The sequence below is a fragment of the Danaus plexippus genome, chromosome Z (assembly GCF_018135715.1).
Source record: "Danaus plexippus chromosome Z, MEX_DaPlex, whole genome shotgun sequence".
Classification (NCBI taxonomy): domain Eukaryota; kingdom Metazoa; phylum Arthropoda; class Insecta; order Lepidoptera; family Nymphalidae; genus Danaus; species Danaus plexippus.
Genome location: NC_083559.1, coordinates 15,821,445 through 15,846,119, shown reverse-complemented (window position 1 = coordinate 15,846,119; position 24,675 = coordinate 15,821,445). Strand labels below are relative to the sequence as shown.

Here is a 24,675-nt window from a genome sequence, read left to right as displayed (position 1 = left end):
AAATAGCTAGATTTCGGATACATCCTATAACAATAAGTTCAATGTATTTTATTTACAGTGTCGCACTTCTGTCATCTTGTTGTATAAAATCATGTCCGAACTGTACTGAAATATACAACTGTAGTGTGCCGTGTCGTTCAACATGAGAGTGTTAGTCGTCGCCGCTGTCACCTTGATCACAATCACATTGACGAGATGCGTTCCGAGGACGGATAAAATGCAGAATAACGTGAAGGACTTGACATCCACTACACCGAACTCCATGGAGGAACAAATGGACAAAATTAGCAACGATCTGAGGCCAGTTATGGCCGAATGTAACGAAACATTCCGCATTGAGATGTGTGAGTTGATACTTCAAATTAAAGACACATACGTATATATTCATTAACCAATTCCTTCTTAGTCACGTCTATGAGTAACGAGCTACATACTTGCCCTGATATAACATTGGAGTTTTGTTCAAAACTTCTAACTTCTAGCAATATTATTTTCCTGAAAAACTTATGTGTAAGGGATACCTTCTCCTATGTTCCATTTTGATTCCGATTTCTAAGGCAACGTTTTTAAATAAGTACCTTCTTTTGTTACAGATTACTTGGAGACTTTGAATACAACCGGGAGTTTCCCGGAAGAATTGGATCGTACGCCAAAGGTGCTTATGTGATAGTAACTATTTCGCTTCCAATTTTTGGATTTTTCTATAAAGGTAACTGTATAAGGAATATGATCCTATATATTATTTCTAGTGTTTTCTCCGCTGCGTGCTGGAGAAGGCCGAGGTGGCTTCAGCTGACAGTCAGTTCGACGTGTCTCGGACAGCCGATGTCTTCGATCAGATCAGGGTTCTGCCACACGATGATCTGGTCAAGATGGCAACCACCTGCTCTGACAGAGGTTAATATGTTTTGTTATATTACCCACATACAACTATAATATATGTTACTACATCATCATCATCATCATCATCATCAGCCTATCGGAGCCCACTGCTGAGCAAAGGCCTCTTCTCACAACGAGAAGGTTAGAGAATTAATCACCACGCTTGCTCAAGGCGGGTTGGCGATTTCAATCTTAATAATTTGAAATTATAAGACCAGGTTTCCTCACGATGTTTTCCTTCACCGTCCGTCAGTGGTGTCTAAATACTCTTAGAAAGTAGGTACATATGACTCGGGAAAGATCACATTGATACTTGCCAGGTTACGAACCCGCGCCCTCACGTATGAGAGGCGGGTCTTTAACGTCCAGGCCACCACGACTTCAACTAGCTTAATATCCGTTATTATTGCTTATTGCGTTATTTGTCTGTCATTCTGGGTGTCTTTATAGTTAAGATCCATTTAGGCTTATCTATAAAGTCTCAGTCAATTCGCTGGTTAGTTGAACCGCTAACTATTCGCTCCAAAGGGTAGCGCCCTGTCATAAGAGAAACCTATCCCCAAAAATAGCTCTAGTCCCCAACGTTCAGCGCCTAGCTTTTAGTACACTTCAATCGTTTTATTTTTATGACAATACTTAGTTTTAAGGACTAAATATTTTAAATTTAATCGCATGTAAACTAAAGAATATGAGGATAAGAAATTGTAGACATATTGAAGCTATTTAGATTAAGAAAATCCAAAAACATCTTTAGAATTGGTTAGTTTATAAATTGTCAAGGGGCATGAGAGTCGACTCAAGATATTGCCTCTGTATGTTACCCTAAGTTTGTATCGTGACATTACAAACGGAGACTTTCCCCGTTTTTCAGTCACAAATCTCCTCATGTTTCACTTTATAGTATTAAGGTAGATTATTGAATTAACAGCAATCACTCCATATGCCGTGTCATGATGCTAACTCGTGCTTAGCATACCGTAAATGCTTTCAAAGCAACGTTTTAGACATATCAAGTGAAATAATACTTTGAAGGTAATAATAAAATGTATTTTGTTTGTTTCTTTCTGTTACAGCTGAGACATGTAAATGCGAGAGGGCGTATCAGTATTTGAAATGTCTGATGGGGATGATCATCAATAAGTACGACACTACGTAGACAGACACACAGACGAGATCCAAAAAAACCGAGAATATTTAAGGAACATGGCGAATGTTAAGCGGAAGTGATTGTTAAAAATATATCAGTAGACATAGCAACAGATCAGTTTGAAACAGTAACGTATTTATATTTATCTCCCAAACGAATAAAATAAAAATCCACTTCACACCTTCATAATTGTTCATCAATTATACACAATTTATAAATATATACATGAAAAAAAAAACAAATATTATTACAAATTATTATTTATGTCATGAAAACACCATAGCGTCGGAAGAATAGCTTAGAGCTCACACAAGTATATATAAATTAAATATTTAAGATGACACTTGAACAAAATAACCGCACTTCTCTCAACCAGGATGTCATCCAAATATTGACTGCCAGACCGAGCCGACCCAGCCCGTCTGAGGCTCCCTGTAAATAATTACAATTGTTAATATAAAATCTCATTACAACACAACCTATACGGAGTAACAGAGGTCACAACTGACTCTTTTTTACAGTTGTACATCGCATTGACTTTCTTCACATCTCCACGACTTAAGCCTTCCCTTTGTCCAACCTTCATCCCTCCCGTCTGAAATTCAATAAATTACTTTATCACATATTTATCAAAGAGCACGAAGTAACCGAATGTAGATTTTTAACCTTCGGTTCGATGGTTTTCTTTGAATTTTTTGAGAATGCATATTCCGAGTAATGCATTACGCTGTTGTAGTCGTAGGGGATGCCGAGGTCGGCGACGCGTTTCGAATCAGACTTCTTAAAATTTCCTTCAGAACCTTAAAGTTAAGAAAGCACTATTTAGTCTCCTGATAGCTCGCTTCCTGATCTCAGTGTACGGTAAGTGAACAGCGACCGCTCACCGCTTCTGATGTTATTGTAATTGATTTTGACGAAGTCGTCTCTCTCCGGTCGACTTTGCTCGTGAATAAATCCTACCGCGTGTAATATTTCGTGGAGGACGGTTCCCTTTTTGGACACACAGCCTGGTGTTTGGAGGTTCACCTCTTGGCGACCACCTAGAAATAAGAAGAAGAAGAATTTATAAGAAATACCCTAGAACTTCTTGCACAATACTTGTATATTTCCTGAGGTCCATTCTGGAGTATATCGTTTACCTAATCGACCTACACTGGACCAGCAGCCGGTGTTGGCACTCTTGAACACGATGTAATCTCGCTGGCCGTTGTAAGGGATGAAACGGAGGCAGGTCAGGCGATGGTAGTCAGCTATGGCCTTCATGATATTGTCACGCTGGTTTTGATCTGAAATCATTCAATCATGTTCAATGAAATATTTTTAAACACTTCATTCTTCAAAGTCAAAACTTTATATATATATATTGAGACTCAGATTATTTATGGTTAAATGCTTTTTCAAATTAATGGATAAAATAAAGTCAAAATGATGGTGATTGGAACAATAAGTACTGCTCCTTATTGGCAAGATACTGATTTTTGAACGAGAACAAAGACCAATTCGTTACTCACTGAAGCTGCCGTCTATAAGGTAAGGGATGTGACCGTTCGGCCATCGGGAGGTCTGGTCGCGGACAGCGTTTCTCCCGTATGTTGGTATCAGGATGTCACCTTCGCCATAGAAGCTCATCTCCTCGGGATTCATCAGCGATGACTCCGTCCACGTCGCTAATGCGTCCCCTACGAATCACATATTAAATCATACTACGTGGTCTTACCCCCTGAGGCTGGTTCACCGTTAAGTAAAGCATGCTGCATGTGTTGGTTATATCTTGTAGGTTAATTCGCAGGCTCGACTTGGGTTATCTATCAGAGTATTAACGACTCTTTCCATAATAAAACAGAGGAAGTCATAAACGGCAATCAATTGCATGTTATTCAGGTTAACTCGTTCTGTATTCTGTAATAACTATTCACCAAAATATAACTCATTTCATATTCTGTTATATTCTTGAAGATGTTATCGAGAAATTTGTCAATATTTATAAATATAGTGACACTTCCAGCCTGATGGGAAACAGGATGACGTTGGACGTCAGGTGCTATCAAAACCAGCCAATGAACAACCAAGTAATATTCAAATTATTCTTTCGACATGAAAGGATCTAGATCCTAGATAATTTAATAATTTTTTATCAGTTTTCGACGGACTCCTTTTCTAGAAGTGTTCAATATTATAACAAATAATATATTGAGCAAACATAGTCATAATTCATATCAACTGCCATCCAAAATGACCATGTACATGCCTGTGGATGTCTAGATATAATTTTACTTGATTGATGATAATTTTAGTATTCGTTGTATTAAGAATATATATGACTTTATACCACCTATGACCTCTTTAATTGACTACTTATCCTAGTAACGGAAAGACGACTTCAAATTAGTTCCAAGTCAATCCATAAAACAAAATATTTATAGCTCACCACTTTCGTTTTTGGGGAAGGTGAACGCTTCTGGACCCAAACCCGACAGATCAATGACATCCGAATCTTCAATAGCATTGGAGTCATCACCGACCATCACGACATCATCGTCGACGGGCAGAGCGGTGATGGAACCGGCAACACACATATATAACATTAATAGTAAAACAGCCATCATGAAGACACTCAGGCAAAGACTGGACTTGTCGACACCGAGCCACAGACGCCTGGAGGTTTGTGGCGTTCCTTGAATGGAGCCAGATATTTATATGTCGGCTGTCGACAGACGACCGCCGCGAGTCGTTACTCATTCAGATAGTGGATGTACGTGGAAAACATTAATGTCTGATAAAGAGCGCCTTGGAGTTTGTTTGAATTAGTTTAACGGTTTTTATTATCAAGATTATTTAATGCCGGATAAACATTTCCGGACGGAATCCGGAACAAAAATATTAAATAATCAATGACATCTACTTTTATTTTCACAATTTCAACAATCTTAAGTTGTAAGACGCTCTTTACAAGGCTGTTTTTTTCATCATCATCATGTTTTGTATGTTTTCATAAAAATATTTCGCATTCCCCTGAAGATATTTATGTCGTCAGCTGATAACGCAATGCACGCGCACCGTACATTGTTCATTTTATTACTGGTCTTACAACTTCCCTATAAAAACTCCGCAGCATCTAAGACTTCGGAACTCGCCAACGAATAACATGGACCTCTACTTAATACTACCACAACTATCAGAGCATTCACTTTATTGTAAGCCCTCCGTCTGGCTCTTTATAAACCCAAAAATTGTCATATATGTCATTTAAAATAGTAACTAGGTAATATATTTATTAGAATGGATTTTTCTGACCATTTCGCGATATTGAATCATGTTGTTCAAAAGTCCTCCTTCCTAGTTTGAAATATATTCGAATCCGGGTTTTAAAATACGTTGAAGGTTGTGCAACAATAAACTTTAACCCTATCAAACAAAAGACGACAATCCATTGTATTATTCAAGTGACTATTGTTACAAGTGGCGCCATCCGTAATGTAGCAATTATAAAAATACTATAATCCCGAGAACTACCTTTATCACTGATTAAAATTAGTTATAATACTGAACCATTGCAATTTTGTAAAGCAAACATTCAAGTGTCAACCTGTATTTGAAAACTTAAAATAATGGCTTTTATCGAAAGACAAATCTGTAATTGTACCTCTCATATTTTTGTTGAAAAGCAAATTTGCAATATTTTTTTTTTTAATATCTGATTCATATTTCTCGACTTTAATTCATTCATGTATAATCTGTAGTCCACGGAAGCGGCTCAGTGTTCAGATGGCGCGTGCGTCACAACCCATTGTCTTGTTCAGGCGACCGGATACAGTCACGATAACCTTCCACATTGCTCCGTAAGATCTAATTTTGGACAAGAAAATGTGACACGTGGATATATTACATGCGGGCTAACTGACGAAAATCGGTTTACGTGAACAATCTCACATTTGACAGCTATTTTTTTATGCCACAGGAATTGGCACATTACTTAAACTTTGTGAATGATTTGCGTTTATTATTTCATGTTCAAATGTTTTAAAATCTCCAGAGACTTCACAGATGTCAAACAGCTTCGACCGAGTGGTTGTCCAGTCATCCACCGCCTCCACGTTATAACTATGTTAATAAAAGACTTCACATAAATATGTATTTTTCCTGTATTTCTAATATATCAGTATTTTATACACTAAGATATTATATTTACATAATAAGCATTCGCATCGCAATGTTAATAAAATTAAAATAACTTTTTTTATCTCTCTTAAATTTATAATATTTATACAATTCTCATTTCTACAGTATTCATTAGGCGATCTGACAAATACTTCCAAGCTAATAGTCTTAAGTGGCGTCGACGGTTCCGACCACGATGTCTGTGTGTGTAAATAATATGAAATTAATACGTTTAATATAGTGTTATTATTGTTGTATGTCGTATGAAGCGGTCGGAGCGGTCGCCGCCACAGACGGTGTAAAGGAATACAATATATACTGTAATAGATCGATTTGCCCTCGGATGGTTCGAGATGGTTCGAGAGCGCGAGAGCGGTTCAGCGCAACGTTCTCATCAATAATTACAATCAACAAAATATCACTCCAATAAACTTATAAACAGCATCTCCAAAACCAATATAACATGATTAATTTAATTTATATCCTTAAAAAAGAACGTCGTTTGACTTAGTTTCTTATTGCATGTAAGGCTTTATAAGGCGACGTGAAGCATTCGAGTGCCTTCGAATATAAAAATAATGTGAACTCTGATAGTAAGCTCATCATTTGGAAAATATAATTACATTTAAACGAATTTCACAATATACAAACAAGTCAGGTCTGTACGAGACATTGGCACGGCTCGGTTCATACATCTGCTTCGCGTGACGTGACGTCACCCGGCGTGACGTCACGCGACACAAGGACTCGTTCGTGTCGCTCGTCCGTCATAGAGCTGGACTGCTGACCAAACTTAACAATAGCAAATCCCTCAACAATGAATTCATTTCTGTATTTATATAACAGTATTCAGATATATCAATGATTTGTCATAAGTATTACAAGAATGTTACAGGCACACTAGTAGGACGGCCCGCGGGCTGACACGCGCCGGCGTTTATATTAAAGCTCTACTTATATACATACACATACATACATATATCATATATATCTATACAGCGGCTCTCCCTCTCTTCCCCGTCCTCACAAACAATATATCGAGTCGGGAGAAGCACTAGCGTGTCCAGCACTAGTGTAAATCTACGATTTATTGTCACTAGCCTTCCTTCGAATACAAAAACTTATCACCGCTCATTACAAAAAGACGGGGACCGACACAAGTTCACCTCGACAAGAGAAGAGAACGCCCGACGGAATATCCAGGCGAAGAAGAATTGATGCAGAAGAAGCGTTGTGTATTGGAACTGTCAGTAAACAAGCTACGACTCGTGATCTTTCGAACGAACAACAAGCAATGAATCACTATCCATAAAAATAAACATCGCGTAACGAGTCCCTCCAGCTTGGAAGATCGTCTCGGTTGAAGTGTCCCCGTCTCCGTCTCCGTCTCGGCACCATTCAAAGCGCCGCTGTATGTACATATATGATACATCACTATAAATATATAAATATGTTAACATGTCACTTGTGCTTAATAAAAATTAACTAAAGTTATGCGTAAAATAATATGCTCGTGCAGAACCGGTCGGCGACGGCGGTCTCACGCCTCACACACACGCGCACACACACACACACACACACACACACACGCCTCGCATATCCTACATCACGAATTGACAACACGCACATCACAGATATATATATGTATATAAAAAAAATAAACTCTATCCTGTTTGTCTGTACATAACGAGTACTTTACACGGAGCTGGGTGTGAGCTGGGTGTGGGCTGGGTGTAGGCCGGGTGTGGGCAGGGTGTGGGCTGGTTCTAGAGGACGTGTATACATCAGCAGCGGTATAGTCTACATTCATATATAATATTTGCTCCCTGTTCCAGTCGCTCCGATCAAGAACAACAGACAATGGTTTGATAACCTTATTACCAAACATACACTTCTAACTCCGACACTAACATTACCATTTGTATTGTATATATATGCTCGCTAGTGTCTTGTCGTGATGTGTGTTTGTTCGGACAATATAGGCAGCCGGTTGTTACTCACTGGACATTAGTAAGACACTAGACACTAGACACTAGACACTAGGACGCTAGACACTCGTCAACAATGTCCGAACCACGATTATTGCTTCATACATTAGGCAGTGAACACAAGTTCGCGACAACCATCTAACAAGTTAACGCACAGCCGTAACAATGAGACACACACACATACATACACTCGCATACACACACGCTCGCAATCACACACACAAACACACACACTAACACATGTCGGTCGATACTCGCATTGAATGAACGTACTGACTGGAAATTACATTTAGTTTTATATATTTATACATATATATATACATACATACGTATATGTATACATACATAAGTATATATATATAATATATTACAATACATTAAAAACTATCCAGCGATAGACATTGAAACATTAATATAATAATGTATTAAAATAGTCTTAGGGTGATATCTTCTGTATGTATATCTGTATGTATGTCTGTCTGTGTGTTCCTGTCACGTGCGGCGAGGCTCGTGGCTGGACACCACCACCACCGGCTTCACGATGGCAGTGGACAGGTACTGGGCGCTCACGGCCAATGGCACTCCGCCTTCCACCACCTGCGGACACGACGTTCGGTCATATAGATACTGTGGAGGAGTGTGGGGAGAGGGGAGGGGGAGGGGAGGGGGGAGGAGGAGGGGCAGCGTACCTTGTGTGTGAGCGTGTGCGTGTGCAACACGTGCGTGTGTGTGTGCGTGTGCGGCGGTGACATCACCAGCGGCCCGAGACCGCTGACCAGAACACCATCTGTAAGAGTTTACGGTCCATTATATATTGCTATATAAGACATGTGTGCATGTATGTCTGTTTATGGAGGTTCCCTCCTACCTGATGATGTCGGTGGCCGCGTCACGATGCCGTTCTCCTTAGTCATTTTATTGCTATCCGTTGTTACACCTTCAACATAAGCAGACATATTTATATGCGCCAGCTAACAGCTGTATAACCTAATGTTATTACATCGCATATTAGCTACAAGCATCATGCCCCTCTACCTCGTATCTAAGGTCTTCAGAAACCGATTACAAAATAACTAAAAATAAAAACAATATGTAATTTTTAATTCGTAAAACAACTTCATCTTAAATCTATGGATTTGGTAGTCCCGAAAATATCGTAAACTTTCAATTTCAGCCTTTCACTTATTATAGTTAAGCGATTTGTATTTAAATTTAACCAAAAAAAGTCAATCATATTGAATGTTCATTTACTGACAACAGTTTCATTTGCAAGTGTTCCAGCTGTTCCTGAATGTCCCTAAGTCAGATCTGTTCCTACATGTCAGAGGTCAATGATCTCCAAGGGCGAGTGTTCTCAACATAAGGTCCTTATCAGAGATCGAAGCTCATTTATGTGGGGGGAGGGGGTTACACCAACAGTGAGATTACTGGGGTAAGAAGTTGTTTAGAAACATAGCTACTGAATATGACCTTCCATTTTAAATAATGATTTGGGTATGAGAGTTCAATTGTAATTGGCTCACACGCTGTTGATTTTCCGGCATATTTTAACCGAAAGCAACAAGTAATTTTAACAACAAGTAATTTTAACTAAATACTCCCCACGTTTCGGTTACTTTAGCTTATAACAGATTATATATTAAATGTTGTGGGAAGAAACGGGTTGCCCCGGTGTTGATAAAGACAGTATGATGTGGAGAGTGGAGTGATCGTTACCATTATGCAGCACACGTAGACCGGCCGGCAGTAACTGCAACGCGGGGCCTACCACCAGCCCTCCGCCCGCCACCACCTGCCATGCGACGGTTACTATAACGACTGATCACAACAAGTAACAACTGTACGAGTATATAATAATGTTGAAAGGCCGCCTGCAGCTCACCTGTGACAGCGGCAGGTGTATCTGAGCTGGTCGCACCAAACTGTTCAGTGTGGACGTAACACCAGGCTCCTCCACACTCTGTATACAAACAGACATACACGTAATATTTATATATATGTATATCACTTTTAGTATAAGCATGTACATCACGTGTTCCACTCACTACTTGTGCGGAGGTGGTCGGTGTGATCTGTATGGGCAGCGGGCGCAGTTTGGTGCTCAGGTTCAGGGAGCGCAGCGGAGACTCAGCACGCGAGGAGGCCGGGGCGGCGGGCGGGGGCGGTGGCGCCGCCTGGAACATACGGATACGAGGATGAGACGACTTCGGATGAGGGTCTCCGTGCATTCGCCAGTGATCGCCGCCAGTGGACGTTCGCATCAGCAGTACGAGAGGACTCACGTTCAGTGGCATCCCCAGCAACTGTCCGTTCACGAGCTCCTCGTCCGGGGCCGCGAGCCGCCGCCCCCGGACCGCGGCGTCTCTCCTCAGCGCGGCCAGTCGTTGCTGGGCGGCGATCTTCTCCCGCGCCAGCCTCTCCATCTCGTGCTCACATTCGCGCTCCTTCCGCCGCAGCACCTGTCGACCACGGACCGATCCGATTATTCTCGGACTGCACATCCCGCCGCACGCCTCTCACTAGACTCTGCCAGAGCAGTTTCATGACTTCACACCTGTATGTATCTGATGGCCGAGCCCAGGATGGAGAGGTTGGATGTTTTCTTGTCGTCGCCGGCGGCCGGCAGCTGTCTCTTCAGCAGCTCAAAACACTCTTTGAGATGAGCTCGACGGTTCTTCTCGAGCTTGTTGTGGACCTCCCTGGTGCCGGCGCGAGGGACACTGCTCCCGCCCCCGCCCCCGCCCCCGCCGGCGGCGGTATTGCTCACTGACGGAGGGGAAGGGATCTGCGGCGGTCTGTCGACAACATCACAACATTCACTCAGAATCTTATATAACTTTTAACATGGGAAAACTACATGATGAAACATCTAAAATGCACTAATCGGTCGCCTTGCCTCGGTGAGTGTCACCTGTTGAAGGTGATATGTCCTTTCCCTTTCATCACACTGTATATAGCTATACGATATGATACTATCCTGTGACTGTGTACATGCAGGTGAAGGTGTCGTTGTAATAAATAAACAAATCAATTATGATGTATAGAGAGATCAGAGTCTTAACATGGACATAAATTGAATAGATCACGTACGCATTAAGTCACAGAATAGGGCCCTGAATAATGAATTGGAAGAAATGATTATATACAAGAGCTTAGAGATGCATGCAGCGACCTACCACGGGCACGCGGAGGAGAGGGGACGAGCGGAGGGGGCGGAGGGACAGGGAGAGGGACTTTATATATACACACACACGCGCACCCAGGACTCATTATATAGAGTATAGTGTCGTACCCTACAGTAAATGTTTATTGCATGAGGCGAGGACGAGGACGAGGACGAGGACGAGGAGGGCATTAGGGATACGGTGACGACCTCCTTACATCACATTGAATACAGAGTGGAATAAGACGGCATCTGGGCTGTGGGGATACACAGTACACACACACACACGCATACACTCCAATCATCATCCTCTAACAGGAGAAGATCCAGCTGTTAGCGTCATCTCTATCACCAGGATATCATAACTCACCCGTGACCGTTCGTGTGTCGCGGCCTGGAATGTTCCTGTACGAAGTCGAGGGGCGCCGGGTGAGGCGGGAAGGCGAGGGGCGCGGGGGCGGCGGCTGCCGGCTCCGGGGGCGCCGGGGCGGGCGGCGCGGCGGCGGCGGGGGCGGGGGGTGCCGGTGGTGCGGGGCGGGCGGCTGCAGCGGCGGCAACGGGAGCGGGGGCGGGGGCAGGCGGCGTCAAGGGCCTCACGGATACCCCGGTGAGTCTCAACGACAACGGCGTCTCGGGCTCCTCCTCTGTAAACAGACGGGGCCGCGTCATTCACTCGCTCGCTCGTCCGAGGCGGTGGCGGTAAAATACCAGGAGATCATACACGTGGCGGAGACTCGTGCCAACCGAGGTTACACACAACAACACACACACAGACAGAAAGAGACGGCGAAAACTATTCACGAGGGAGCGAGATAAGGACGGAACCACGACCCTGCATTATATAACTACTACAGCAAAAACGACTCCATTGCGTACGTCATAAGGTTAATGTTACATTAGACCTGACGACCGACTCTAGTATCTCCGCATCGCTCACACACGCACTGTATCTGTAGGTGTGAGTGAGACGTCCGATGTGGGCGTGGTCAGTGAATGACGTGCGGTGACCGTGACGCGTGCAGTCCACGCGCGAACGTCAGCTGATTGTTGTAATGGAGTAGACTCGAAACATATGTAACTGACAGCTTCATATCAAACGTTACTTAGTAAATAGCAATTTCTAGGTAAATAGTGTCATAACGTAGTGTAGTGTGTAATGGTAATAGTTATTTTATCAGTATGATAACATAAATAGTAACTCGATGAAATAGACAATAATCACATTCATTAACTTTTGTTACTAAACATCGTCAAAGCCTGGAATTTTATAAAAAGAAAATACATGAAAAGAATACTTAATGGAAAAATATAATATAGATAAAATGAACAACACAAATTTGATAACACAAACAAATCACAAAAGAATCTTCAACGTACAAAAGAAAGGCAAATATTTACATATATTACAGAACACACTGCGTATTAGGTCGACCTGAAATACACTACACATTACATATGTAAGGAATATTCGCAGTGGCATTCGCTGATATTCGCATATTTGTGGACATTCGCTTTCGCGTTACATAACAAACACACATACAGCCGATGACTCGATAGATTCAATACAAAGAATATAGAGCACCACAATACATTTGAACGTTTCCACACGGTATAAATAACATTGTCTTGACTTCTCACTTAATGCGTATAACTCGAGATATTCATATCGCGTAACTCCTCGTCATTCCTGCACTCCTGGTATTACCCTTGTGCGATATGTTACAACACTAAATTAGTAGCAGCAGCTATACATAATATAGCTAGGCAGAGATTTTTGCAAACCTTATTTATTCATGCGTGTGACTTATTTGAACAATGGGAAGTATGTACTTCTACACTAAAAAGGAAACCACTACCTTTCTGTGTGGTATGTTATGGTGTGATGTGTGTGTCGACTTGGTGTGATATTAAACCGAAATTCAGAATAGATGCCCTTGTCTCTCATCGAGCTGAGTATATAGACTGTGTATATGGTATGTGATCGGTGTCCTCGGGTCTACTTAGACGCACATTCTACATTATCTCTATCATCGGCTATACACTCAGTATGAAAGTGAAACCGTTCCATGGAACGTGGAGGGCGCCGGTGACGTCACGTACGGTCGCACACCCAGCAGTCCTCCCGCGCCGTGCACTGTACGCGCTCCTCCCGCGACTCCTCCACGCCGCTGCACTCCTGGTCGTTTTTGCGCAACGTGGCGCGCTTGAGGCTCGCGACCTCCATGCGGCGGAGGAATAGATAGGACGGACGCGACGTTCACTCACATTGACTTCATTATATAAATTACATAATACATGGGTGATGTGTGAGGGCACCAGCTGTGTGCGAGGTCAGAGAGACCATCTCATGGTGTCACCCGGTAAGAGAGAGCGGTCTCCTAGAGACCGTCCGGAGAGCGAGGTGCGGAATGTATTAGTTTATCATGAATGTATTATCACAGCCGGGCGGGGTCGACGACCTCACTCCGCTCACTGGCATGCACCAAGATGGCGGCGCTTGACGAGCCACCAGCCTGGTGAGGGTGGAGCTGTCTCTACGGCAGCAGAGTCAGTTCACCGAGGATGATGTGCATGCGTGAGTCTGTGTGTGCGTGTATGTGCGTGTGTGTTGTGTGTGTGACTGTGTGTGTGTGTGTGTGTGTGTGTGCGAGAGAGTGTGTGTGCAGGTGTGTGCGTTTGACGCGAGTCGCTCGGTACACGTGTCTCGTGGCGTTCAGTGAACGGTGGTGACCTCACTGACGATTTGCAAACGTTAACGGAACATAGAAAGTTGGAAGCCGTCTCATTCATGAGCCGTCGATCGTTCATTATGATACGATACGATATGATACCATATGATATAATAATATGATACGATACGACACTGTACGCCATGGTCGCGTCGCAAGTCGCCGGGAGGACCAGGGACACAGACGTCAGGTGGAGTTTATACCACATCAATGTTGTTGTCGAGCACGGGGTCACGGAAGGCACGCAGCGAATCGTCTCTGCGTGAACCATGGACACGCGAAAACAATACACCGAGCGACCTCGTTTGCCTCGGCTCGACGGGCGCGACCCACCACCCACAGTCCACCACCTACCGACCACTCATCCTGCCGCGTTCCCCGTGTATCTCAGTTAACATAAACTTATCATTTAATAACCAAACATTTGAATCATCTATCGTTAGTAGTACTGCGTATGAGTATGTGTCTGTCTGTCTGTATGTCGACACACTTCTCTGAACCGAGTAGAGTCGTGTCACAGCCCGGTCCGGCTCGAGGTGTCCCTCGCCGCCGTGCCGTGTGACCGTGCGCGATGGTCCTCCGACTCACCTAGATACTCCTCGATCCACTTCTTCTTAGGCGGTCTCGCGAGCCTGTCCTCTCCGACCCGGCCGCGAGCCGGCCCCGGTCCGGACCGCCTCCTCCGCGTCTCCCCGGCGACCGAATCCTCTTCCCCGGCCTCCATGAGTACGCCCATCCTCCGTCCCGGCCCGAGTCTCCTCTACGCTACACCGGTCCGCGTTATCATACTCCGACCGTTATCAACGATTCCGCACGTGGGACTCGACGCCGGACCTGTCGGGCAAGCGAGGGGCGCGGGTGACACAGTGCGGAGAGCAAAGGGGGAGGGAGGAGGGGGGAGCTCGCCGACACCGGCGCGGACGGCAAGCGACTGATATAGAAATAACAGACGGAGCGCCCGACACAGACGACCGGTGGGCCGGGGCGCGGGGAAGGGGCGGAACGGAGCGAGACAGAGGAAAGGGGAGACTGTCCGCACCGCGAGAGAGACGGAGACGGACGATTAGAGCGGACGGAAGGACGGCCGGAGCGAGCCGCGGGGGGAGCGGGCCAGTGGGGACACGTGCACCGACGACACGAAGCCTCCCCCCTCCCGCCAACCCGCACCTTGAGGCTCGGCTGACGAGGAGAAACAGTCACGAGCGATCCGAACCTCCGACACGGCGATGTCGCCCTGGTACGTGACACGACCGACGACGACTACTGCCATACAGAGATAGTTCACTGGGTCTAGTACAGGACACGCACAGACACGCATGCATGGACAGACACACACGCACGCACAGACACATATACAGGAAAGGCGACGGTGACACCGATATGAGAGAACATTAGGTGACACACGGGTCAGCAGGTGGCGGCTGGCGAGAGGCAGGTGACAGCTGACAGTGGAGCGATCGTGTCTGTACGTGTGTCACAAGTCACCCATGTGTCTGTGTGTCGCGCATATTCCGTATGTCTAGAGTTTGTGTGCTGTGTGTCGCTTGTGTCCTATGTGTCTTTCCGTGAGTCACACGTGTCCTATGTGCGGTGTGTTTGTCTGTGTGTCGCGAAAGTTCCGTATGTCTGTCTGTACGTATGTCACATTTGTCCTGCGTGTCCGCCCGTGTGTCGCTCGTATCTTGTGTGTCTGTGTCCGTGAGTCTAGAGTGTAGAGTATGTTTGTTTTTGTGTCCTGTGTATCTGGCGTCTGTCCGTCCGTTACCGCACGAGTCCCGACTGTTTGTCTGTCTCCAACGTGTCACGAGTGTCTGTCTGTATCGCGAATGTCCCGTGTGTCTGTCCGTGTGTGGCCCGTGTCCCTAACACCTAACACCTAGCACGTAGGCCAGGACTAAGCCGTGATGTCACAGGGTTCCTCGAAGCCGAGGTGGACCCGATTAGTTCACTGGTATTCCGTCCATCCGTCCGTCCGTAAAGTACGATCGATTCCAAGTTCTTATTATATGATGTGTCGGAGAGTCATGAGATGTTTGTTATGATCAAATCCGCGACTACGTAAACCTAGCTCTGCACAGTGTTGTAACGATTGCGTGTATGTATGTATGTATGTCTGTATGTATGTGTGCATGTATGTATGTATGTATGTGTGTGTGTGTGTGTGTCTATGTTTTTGTGTGCGTGTTTCTGTTTAGTAATTATTACATAACTCATGTGCGGCGGACACGTGTACCGCGTGTGTGTTTGTATGTCTCTCTGTGTGTATGTACGTGTTACGTAATTCACAGCCAAGCCGCCGAGAGCCGCGTGGAGCGTTCGATGGTAACGCATACATCGTTTACAATGAGGGCGCGGACTCACCGTTACCTCATGTTTACACATTATGGTAATCAAAACACAGGACGAATATATATTACTGCGGAGGTGGAGGGGCGAGGGACGGGGGGGGGAGTGTAGGGTGACACTGTACACAGTACGATCATGGCATGTCCTGAAACTAGTCGCTTCCTCGTCACACTGACCTTATATTCTGACTACACTGTGTGACTGGCGGCCCCGGGCGCACGGGGAGAGAGGAGAGAACACCGGTACCGATACCAGGAGGACGGGGCTGATCAGGAACATCGGAAACTCCGGGTATAGAGCACAGAGAGAACAGACGGAGGTGACGTACGGTCCATCAGAAATATGACGATGTCACCTCCTGTTAACGAGGGGACAGAGACAGAAAGCAGGAGATAATATAAACAAAGGTGGAGACCGATCATTTACTACGACATACAGGATGGTAGGGGGAACAAAAACAGTGATATATTTTACCGTTGCAAGAAAACCGAGCTGACGATGAACAGATCAGAGGACGAGGACGAAGAGGGGTGGGGAGGGGACGGCGAGAGGCGCGCAGGTGGCGGCGACCTCGCGGCGTCTCGGCTCGTCCTCGAGGTCGCCGTGATAACGACCGCTATTAATACACGCAGCCGGCGGGGCTCCCGCGAACACGAGCCGCGGACACAAGGGCTGTTCACTGACAGGCGGCGTACAACCGACCGACATGGACCGCGCTCCGCGACCGACTGACGACGGACGCCGCGGAGGGCGAGTGGCTTGAAGCGGGGAAGGGAGCGGGGTAAGAGGCGCACACTCATACACACACATAGGCACGCTCACGCAGGACGATAGTTAGACCGCCAACGACTACAATGTATTTGATATACTACGCCACCGCCACCACCACCATCGTCACCATCACCACCACCAGCAAGTTACTGTCGCGGCCCTCTTCATACAATATCTGTGTCAGTCCGTCCGTCTCTAGTGTGCGTGTGTGTGTAGGGTCCCGGGGTCCGCGCATGCGTGCGTCCGTCGACCTTGGGTCCGTGCACAGTGCACCGTGCAGCCCCCCTCCCCCGCCCCCCGGGAGCTCTCCGAACGACCGGACAGTCAGCCAGGACACGCTCGTTATATACAAGGCGACGCTAACATATTACATTATGTTCGAGCGACGTCCGCTCGTTATGTTCTAGATGTAGGCCGCGCGACGTCACGAGAGAAAACGACTCGCGAACCGTTACACAGACAAACATACACTCACTGTACAGCACAGCACGGGGCTCGCACCGAGAGTAACCACAGACGTAGTTGACTATTATACTACATACATCTCATTATTGTAGCATTATAATATGTCGCCGAGTGTCAATGGAGTGTGTTCTGTTCATCATACTACAGGTATTGTACTTGTACCGGGAGGAGAGACATATTGGTGATGAAGATCACAACAAGAGTAGTCTGGTGGGTAATAGGTATTTCTCTATGTTATATATGTTGTATGTACCGTGGTATGTTACATGTATGAGGCGGTATAGAACAGGATGCGCGTGCGCATGGCGACCGCGGCCGCCGCCCTCCCCTCACACCTCCACGTACCTCACCCTCGCCCCTCACCCGCGGCCCGCTGCACGGCGACACGAGTCGATCAGCTGACCGAAGACCGTCCACCACCGGGGAGAGGTGACGTCACCACCACTCGACACAACCACGAAACGACACTAGGAAGGAACAAGGAACATTCGCCAGCCAAGGGACGAGGGGCGAGCGGGTACGCGGAGTTCCTTTGTTTACGTGGGGCGGGGCGGGCTCAAGGTCGAGGGCGGCGGGCGACGGGCGCGGGCCGGCGCTCACTTACCGGCCCGGAGACGCCGCTCCTGCAATTCGATGAAGCGAGCCGCCTCCAGCAGCGTGTCGAGGAGGCTCATGGCGGCGGACGGCAGGCGGGTAGCGGCAGGCGGCACGGCCCGCGCGGTCCAGGCGCGCCCGCTGTCACGCCGCGACTGGCGGCCGGCCACGCGCCCGCCGGCGACTCACGTGGCCGAGCCTCGCGGCGACCAATCCCCAGCCTGCGCGCGCATCACGTGGCCTTCATATCAACGAATCAGAGCGGCCGGTTGTTGAATGCGATCGATGCGCGGGTAGCGGGGAAGGCTTGTGACGCGGCGCGCTTTGTTTATTGTCTGTACTGTGTAATCTGTTCCTGTACTCTGTAGCGAGCCGGAGTCTCGCACGTGCCTCTTCTCTCCTCCTTCCTCCTCATCCTCCTCGACCTCCATCACCGTCGTCATCTTGTGATTCTTCATTCTAAACAGTTCGCAATCATTTTCGATCTACGACGTGGAACGATCGCCCTGTATTTGTGTGTGTGTACCGTGTATATGATTGTTTGTGAGTGTGTATAACGAGTCACTATTGACACATCCTTGTTCTATACTTTCACGTGAACAAACCACTTCGAGCACGTTACTTCCCACTCCTAAGACGTTGAATTGATATCATATTGAATGGCGCGCTTTTCATACAAACTTTTCAATGTATGAACATTTATATGATAATAGGTGATTGTAAATAAATTACACAACTTTTACACACGTGTTTTATTTCTACAAGAAACAAGAAAAACAAAACTTACTAGGAACTATTTATAACAGTATAATATATATGTATAGATTAGGTACCGATGATATAAGCCTATCCTAAAGAAGTTATCTCATCTGACTTGTAAGTTTCGAAAAGAAGGAAATTTAATACGAACAGAGTTGTAACAGGGAACACAGAAAACCTTTCATTGTAATTATCAATAACGTGCGATATCGTGTTAAATCGACAAGTGAAATATTTTATAAATTAAAAAGTATAAAAAAAAATTTGCACCACAGATAATATATCTATCATAACAAACGAACACAGCTAACTTTCTAGACATACTACAGTTAATGTTCGATAAAAGTGTTTCCTGACCTATTCTTATAAGACATCACTTCTCGCAGGGGGGGCTGAGACGCGACAGATATTGTCGGAAGGTATGGGATCACACACACATATATAAAAAAAATCTTCGTTTCCATACAATAATTCCTTCCTAATTTCTTCTACACTATACACCAATATATATTTCAAAATATTTACTAACATTGATCTTGTATACTAACAATATTTTTCTGAGCTCCTTTCTCGTTTGTATATTACTCGCCAAATTTCAAATACAAAAATAATTCACCAGTATCAACATACATACAACGTAATATATATATTATTAGGATCTAGGCATGTAGTTATTGCTGGGTTACACTTGATTCCCTGATGACTGAGATTATATCCTCGTCGCATTGGGGGAGCATCATATATAGATACGTACGCTTGTCTCACACTAACCTAACGTCGAACGTGTGTGTGTCTGCGCCTCATCGGCTCAGGTTACTGACATACAAGCTCTTCAGCTCGGTCCGCGGCGTGTTCTCGAACAAGGCCGCTCTGTTCTGCCCCTCGCCCTTCTTCACCCAGTGTCCGTACACGCGGAACGCACAGCCGTCTATTACCTGGTAGACGATAACCATACAATACACACATATTTATATATTTATTTATCAATTTTGCACTTAGCACTTCTGACCGAGCCTTGTAGAAGTGGCGGTGCATTCTTCTACGTATTTACTCATAATGAACATATTATTTTATTTTATTTTTCAAAACTTTCAAACGTCAATCTGATCGGCCGGGGCACATCATGTGGGTACCTTTCTGAGCAGCCGGACGCTGTACGGGTCGGTCTCGGCGTCGACCAGCGGCAGTGACCGTGCGGCCGCGTGCGGTAGACGACGGAGACGAACGGCGGACAGCACCGCCAGCAGGGCCACGCGGAGACGAGACCGAGGAGTGCACACCCCTGACTTCAATGACTACACAGCACAGATGTCACCAAAGACACAATCAACACAGTTATATGCGAACACAAACACAAACGGGGATCATTTAATTACACCACCAACAAATCAAATGCACAGTATGATTACATTGTTTATCTCGTTTCGATGTCTCGTTTATATATTGAAAATTAAAACATCTGGGGGAGTTGGTATATTAAATTTAATGACATACTGGTAACTAATGCTAATGTTATTAATAGAGAATATCTGATAATGTTATCTATAGGCATTTGACATTAGTATTGTTGTTAGAGGGAGTTCAGTTGAGGGGCAGAGGCTGTACGGTGATGGAGACATCGGATAAAAACGATGAGTTCTTAGATACAGCTCAACCTTATTATTTGTTACGAATATATTAGTATAATGAAGCAACTTATTGTTAAGCGAAGGCAATGTGCTGATAGCATCACTACAGACGTGCACTACGGACTAGCGAAGTTACTAGCTAATAGCGAAGTTACTAGTATAGTAAGAGTGCGTCATGATTAACCCCCTGTATAATATTATAAGACATTCCCATACCATGGCGATCTGGTCGATCCTGGACATTTTCCTGCTGGTACCTGACAAGGACCTCTTCAACGGGGTCATGTCCTGGTCCCAAAGCTAACACGGAACATCAAAACATGCCATCAGATCACTGATATACAAACACACACGCAGTAGCTGTCCTCCTCGCATATCATTCGGAGGCTACTTCCACGTACAACTGTGTCTGCACTGTACGTTATTCACAGAAGCTGGTATTCAAAGCAAGTGTCCAAATTACAATACGAGGTCGCGATCATACAAACAGCGTTGGATAGAAAGCTTACTAGATGTTGAAAACAAGCGCTGTGCTAATATAATATAGATATGTATGGGACAGTCCATCCGAGTATTGATACTTTATCTGTGTGATGTGTGACGTCACATACTTTAGTGTGGAAGAACTGATGAGTGAGCGCGTCCTCGAGGGCGATCCTCTGAGCGGGGTCCACGACCAGCAGGCGGCGGATCAGGTCCTTGGGATCCTCTGCAACGACAAACATGTCAAACACTCGTCTCAACAATGCCTTTGATGCACCGACAGCCTGTATACCTGATATGTCAGCCCACTCGGGGCTGGTGAAGGAGTATCTTCCCTCCATAATGTTCCTCAACATCACCATCTGCTTCCGATGCCAGAACGGCGGACAGCCCACCAGTCTACAACCATGAACGCATTGTATATAACACAGACCAACTTATTCACTGACACTTCTCGTATATAATATACCAACTATCAATATAGTACTCACAAAGTGAACATTATGACGCCGCAGGCCCATCTGTGAAATGATATATCACGTAAGACTATTGTCGTTATACAAATAACATTAATAATGAAGGCAACATTTAATTGCATCTAAATTATTTATTATATGCATGTACAGCTCATGAAGTACACTCACATGTCAACTTCCATGCCGTAGCCCGGGGCGTCTTCAAACATGTTGGCCTTCAATGTTTCAGGTGCGAGGTAGCCAGGAGTCCCGCACAGCTCTGGAACATACAGAGTATAGATAAACCTCGTGAAACTGATAAACATCCTCTCATACGGATACTGCATTAACGAGTAATTAAATTCAATGTTAAGGTTATACATAAATAGTGTGTTAGACTCACCAAATAATTTTTCCCCTCTCTGCAGCATCCTAGCAAAGCCAAAGTCCGTGATCTTAACATTGAGCTGATCATCAAGCAGTATGTTCTCAGGTTTGAGGTCTCTGTGGACGATCCCGTGACTGTGGATGGAACGGACACCTTCCAGCACCTGTCTGATTATACAACTCCATATTAAATATATTTATATAAATATACATATATACATCTAATAGAATAATATGTCTAATAGAATAATATGAACAGGAACAATTCAGTACATATAGTATATTATGTAAATTGACTTCTATTCATCAGACAACAGTTATATCACGTAGCATTAAAGTTGGCTTTCATAACTAGCACGGACACAATAAAAAACACTACCGGTCGTAGCTGACTGTCAAGACAAGCTAAACAAGCAAGCAAGCTGACAAACAAGAGTAAAATGAAGGAATCTTGAATCAAAAAGGTTGAGAAACAAAGACATTTCCCATATATATATATATATATATTGTGTAAAGATTAATGTGTATTGTGTTTATTGTTTAGTTTCAGACAGCTGGCGACCCAACTCTCACTGGACGTATTCAGTAATCTATAAAGTGCCATATCAAAATATTCACGTATAGCAGTAGATAGATAAATTCAACTTAATAGAGGTATTTATACATCTATGAAAAACACTTTAAGTAGAACACACACATACAAAAGATATAGCCGAGTCTTGTTTACCTAAAATACATAATTTTATTATAATGATTGTATAGCTTAATATAACTACAAGCGACAGTTCAATGTTTTTCATATCGACTGTATACTCCCGACCTCGTACCTGCATCCAGTCATTATTAGATAACGACTCACATCCTGTCATGATAAAATCGCCAGCTTACTAACATCCAATACTTACAAGTAATGAATATTGCTATGTATTTCGCAACGCAATAGTAAAACGTATACATTTTTAATATGTATAGTTGTTTAGATGGTATTTTAGTTACTTACCTCATGATGTACCGTGTTTTCTTCTCCGACAAGGTGACAACTGATGTGAGGTAGTCAAACAACTCTCCGTTCTTGCACAACTCAAACACCAGAAATATAAATGTCTCTGATTCAAACACGTCTTGCAGTTCAACTGGAAATAAGGTCATCGAATGATAACTATTATTACCTATAAGACTAAACAAATGATGTACAGACAAACACATTATACATTATAGCAACATGTCCAATTTGGAGCCATGAAAAATAGATTGTGACTGTATATTATGCAATTATTGAGCTTGTATGGTATTATGTTAATGATAATGAGTGTGTATCAAACTCACTCACTAATATAAGGATGTCCGGCCACCATTCTCAGGATGTTGACTTCTTGACGGGTGGCATCTCTCATTGTGTGTGTGTCGACTCCATCCTGGGACTCCTGGCTGAGGTCTATGATCTTCACAGCGTATTCCTTGCCCGTCTCCTTCTCCACACATCTTCTGACTGTTGAACTTATTCCTCTAACAAAATATAACTTTTAAGTTTAATTGAACCAGCATATTATCAATGGTAATTAAAGAATAGCATGTTCTGATCTCAAAATCGAAGCAAATTATAAAAGCCAAATTATATTTTCATAACAATGGTAAATTTTACTATGTCAAGGTCACAAAAACTTTAAAAACGACGTAGGTATTAGAAACCTTTAAACTTCTGAGAGTTGTATAAGTTGGCATGAAGTCAATTCATTAGCTAAAGATAAATGTTAAAGAAGTCTGTAGAAACATCGAAACAAAACGAACCTGCCAATTATTTCTTTAGGTTCATATTTTGCATAGAATTCCTTCGCTGCGTCTTTATCTGGCAAATTATCATCATCCTCTTCCTTGGCCATATTAATTTTGTCGGCACTTATTTTATTACTTCACTGACACTTTAGTAATAGAAAATAATAATTATCCACAAATCACAATGACGAAAGGTTAATAGTAACATCCATAGCCAGAAAAGAATGCGAGTACTCGATTCAAATTTCAATCGAAGTATTAGATTTTACTTCACCGTGTCTGCACCTGTATTAGGGTACCCTACTTTATTTTATTTTCACATCTAAATGTGTAAGACTCCGTTTAATTTGAATTATTTTTACAGCAATAGTAATAATATGAAAGAATAAAAATATTCTTTTTATTGATTGACAATAGAAAATTATAATCATTTTTAATCTGTATTTTCAGTTAGATTTGTCTCTGGTAGGTATTAGCATATTTGGTGTTTCTTATAACATATTTAAACATATCTGTTAAATTATTTCTTCAACCAAAAGTTACCAGTGCCAATACAAAAAAGTTAGGAATATTATATTGAATTGTCCTTATTTTTATAAAATTAATTTCAAAATAAAATTATTTTAATTGAACAGTAGTACAATCAAGTCTTAAATGAAAGAAGAAAAGTCTCATATCTAAATCATGAATTTTATTTTTGCACTTTGTTTACAAAAGTTTTATACTTCATTCTATTTCCAGTAATTATTAAAAATATATTCCATAAACAACAATATTATTTTTCATTCTGGAATAAATATTCTTATTTGAATCCAATAAAACTTAACAGAAATAAATAAATTTGCCTTTAATTTAAACATTTTTGTTTATAAAAATAGATTTTTTTCGCCACAGTGCTGTTTGATATTGCCATATTTACACAAGGTTGTCAAATTAATGTTTTGTCA

At 43.7% G+C, this 24,675-nt stretch overlaps 5 protein-coding genes across 9 annotated transcripts; 2 read left to right on the top strand and 3 right to left on the bottom strand.

Moving 5' to 3' along the window:
* The first annotated feature begins 103 nt into the window (after positions 1-103).
* Positions 104-2,156, top strand: LOC116777154 (uncharacterized). Its single transcript, XM_032670539.2, has 4 exons — positions 104-344; positions 594-655; positions 750-897; positions 1,956-2,156. The coding sequence occupies exons 1-4, from the start codon at positions 143-145 to the stop codon at positions 2,036-2,038; spliced, it is 495 nt and encodes a 164-aa protein (XP_032526430.1). The 5' UTR covers positions 104-142; the 3' UTR covers positions 2,039-2,156.
* Positions 2,157-2,273: 117 nt separating this feature from the next.
* Positions 2,274-6,003, bottom strand: LOC116777150 (zinc metalloproteinase nas-13-like). Its single transcript, XM_032670536.2, has 7 exons — positions 4,458-6,003; positions 3,541-3,708; positions 3,169-3,315; positions 2,914-3,069; positions 2,696-2,829; positions 2,539-2,624; positions 2,274-2,461 (listed from the first exon to the last, which is right to left on the bottom strand). The coding sequence occupies exons 1-7, from the start codon at positions 4,633-4,635 to the stop codon at positions 2,410-2,412; spliced, it is 921 nt and encodes a 306-aa protein (XP_032526427.2). The 5' UTR covers positions 4,636-6,003; the 3' UTR covers positions 2,274-2,409.
* Positions 6,004-6,153: 150 nt separating this feature from the next.
* Positions 6,154-18,391, bottom strand: LOC116777147 (max-binding protein MNT-like). Of its 3 annotated transcripts, none has more exons than XM_061526174.1 (11): positions 18,254-18,391; positions 14,656-14,901; positions 11,709-11,982; positions 10,730-10,970; positions 10,458-10,634; positions 10,221-10,349; positions 10,058-10,135; positions 9,892-9,967; positions 9,044-9,112; positions 8,865-8,962; positions 6,154-8,772 (listed from the first exon to the last, which is right to left on the bottom strand). In XM_061526174.1, the coding sequence occupies exons 2-11, from the start codon at positions 14,801-14,803 to the stop codon at positions 8,668-8,670; spliced, it is 1,395 nt and encodes a 464-aa protein (XP_061382158.1). In that variant the 5' UTR covers positions 14,804-14,901; positions 18,254-18,391; the 3' UTR covers positions 6,154-8,667. The 3 variants fall into 3 exon arrangements, with proteins under 3 accessions (XP_061382158.1, XP_061382157.1, XP_032526422.2); XM_061526173.1 differs by lacking the exon at positions 18,254-18,391 and adding an exon at positions 16,888-17,028; XM_032670531.2 differs by lacking the exon at positions 18,254-18,391 and adding an exon at positions 16,590-16,730.
* Positions 17,731-18,985, top strand: LOC116777153 (uncharacterized). Its single transcript, XM_032670538.2, has 2 exons — positions 17,731-17,859; positions 17,934-18,985. Exons 1-2 carry the CDS (start codon positions 17,767-17,769, stop codon positions 18,609-18,611), a joined length of 771 nt encoding a protein of 256 aa, XP_032526429.2. The 5' UTR covers positions 17,731-17,766; the 3' UTR covers positions 18,612-18,985.
* Positions 18,981-24,144, bottom strand: LOC116777149 (phosphorylase b kinase gamma catalytic chain, liver/testis isoform). Of its 3 annotated transcripts, none has more exons than XM_032670534.2 (12): positions 23,998-24,144; positions 23,744-23,874; positions 23,286-23,461; positions 22,956-23,088; positions 21,972-22,123; positions 21,758-21,848; positions 21,605-21,634; positions 21,406-21,512; positions 21,242-21,339; positions 20,847-20,930; positions 20,136-20,297; positions 18,981-19,937 (listed from the first exon to the last, which is right to left on the bottom strand). In XM_032670534.2, the coding sequence occupies exons 2-12, from the start codon at positions 23,833-23,835 to the stop codon at positions 19,803-19,805; spliced, it is 1,260 nt and encodes a 419-aa protein (XP_032526425.1). In that variant the 5' UTR covers positions 23,836-23,874; positions 23,998-24,144; the 3' UTR covers positions 18,981-19,802. The 3 variants fall into 3 exon arrangements, with proteins under 3 accessions (XP_032526425.1, XP_061382159.1, XP_032526426.1); XM_061526175.1 differs by having other exon boundaries at positions 24,003-24,134; XM_032670535.2 differs by lacking the exon at positions 20,847-20,930 and having other exon boundaries at positions 23,744-24,131.
* Between the last annotated feature and the right edge of the window lie 531 nt (positions 24,145-24,675).

What these genes read in the sequence shown, in the direction of transcription:
- LOC116777154 (XM_032670539.2), top strand. Translation starts at nt 143, where the DNA reads ATGAGAGTGTTAGTCGTCGCCGCTGTCACCTTGATCACAATCACATTG. An exon ending in AACATTCCGCATTGAGATGT is followed by an intron (nt 345 to 593) that starts GTGAGTTGATAC and finishes CTTTTGTTACAG; the next exon opens with ATTACTTGGAGACTTTGAAT. An exon ending in AACCACCTGCTCTGACAGAG is followed by an intron (nt 898 to 1,955) that starts GTTAATATGTTT and finishes TTTCTGTTACAG; the next exon opens with CTGAGACATGTAAATGCGAG.
- LOC116777150 (XM_032670536.2), bottom strand. Translation starts at nt 4,635, where the DNA reads ATGATGGCTGTTTTACTATTAATGTTATATATGTGTGTTGCCGGTTCC. An exon ending in AGAAAACCATCGAACCGAAG is followed by an intron (nt 2,625 to 2,695) that starts GTTAAAAATCTA and finishes ATTGAATTTCAG; the next exon opens with ACGGGAGGGATGAAGGTTGG. An exon ending in ATGTACAACTGTAAAAAAGA is followed by an intron (nt 2,462 to 2,538) that starts GTCAGTTGTGAC and finishes AATTATTTACAG; the next exon opens with GGAGCCTCAGACGGGCTGGG.
- LOC116777147 (XM_061526174.1), bottom strand. Translation starts at nt 14,803, where the DNA reads ATGGGCGTACTCATGGAGGCCGGGGAAGAGGATTCGGTCGCCGGGGAG. An exon ending in GTGGATCGAGGAGTATCTAG is followed by an intron (nt 11,983 to 14,655) that starts GTGAGTCGGAGG and finishes GTCTGTTTACAG; the next exon opens with AGGAGGAGCCCGAGACGCCG. An exon ending in TGCTGGGGATGCCACTGAAC is followed by an intron (nt 10,350 to 10,457) that starts GTGAGTCCTCTC and finishes CGTATGTTCCAG; the next exon opens with GCGGCGCCACCGCCCCCGCC.
- LOC116777153 (XM_032670538.2), top strand. Translation starts at nt 17,767, where the DNA reads ATGGAGTGTGTTCTGTTCATCATACTACAGGTATTGTACTTGTACCGG. An exon ending in ATCACAACAAGAGTAGTCTG is followed by an intron (nt 17,860 to 17,933) that starts GTGGGTAATAGG and finishes GAGGCGGTATAG; the next exon opens with AACAGGATGCGCGTGCGCAT.
- LOC116777149 (XM_032670534.2), bottom strand. Translation starts at nt 23,835, where the DNA reads ATGGCCAAGGAAGAGGATGATGATAATTTGCCAGATAAAGACGCAGCG. An exon ending in CGAGTGGGCTGACATATCAG is followed by an intron (nt 21,340 to 21,405) that starts GTATACAGGCTG and finishes TTGTCGTTGCAG; the next exon opens with AGGATCCCAAGGACCTGATC. An exon ending in GGATCGACCAGATCGCCATG is followed by an intron (nt 20,298 to 20,846) that starts GTATGGGAATGT and finishes TGTGCTGTGTAG; the next exon opens with TCATTGAAGTCAGGGGTGTG.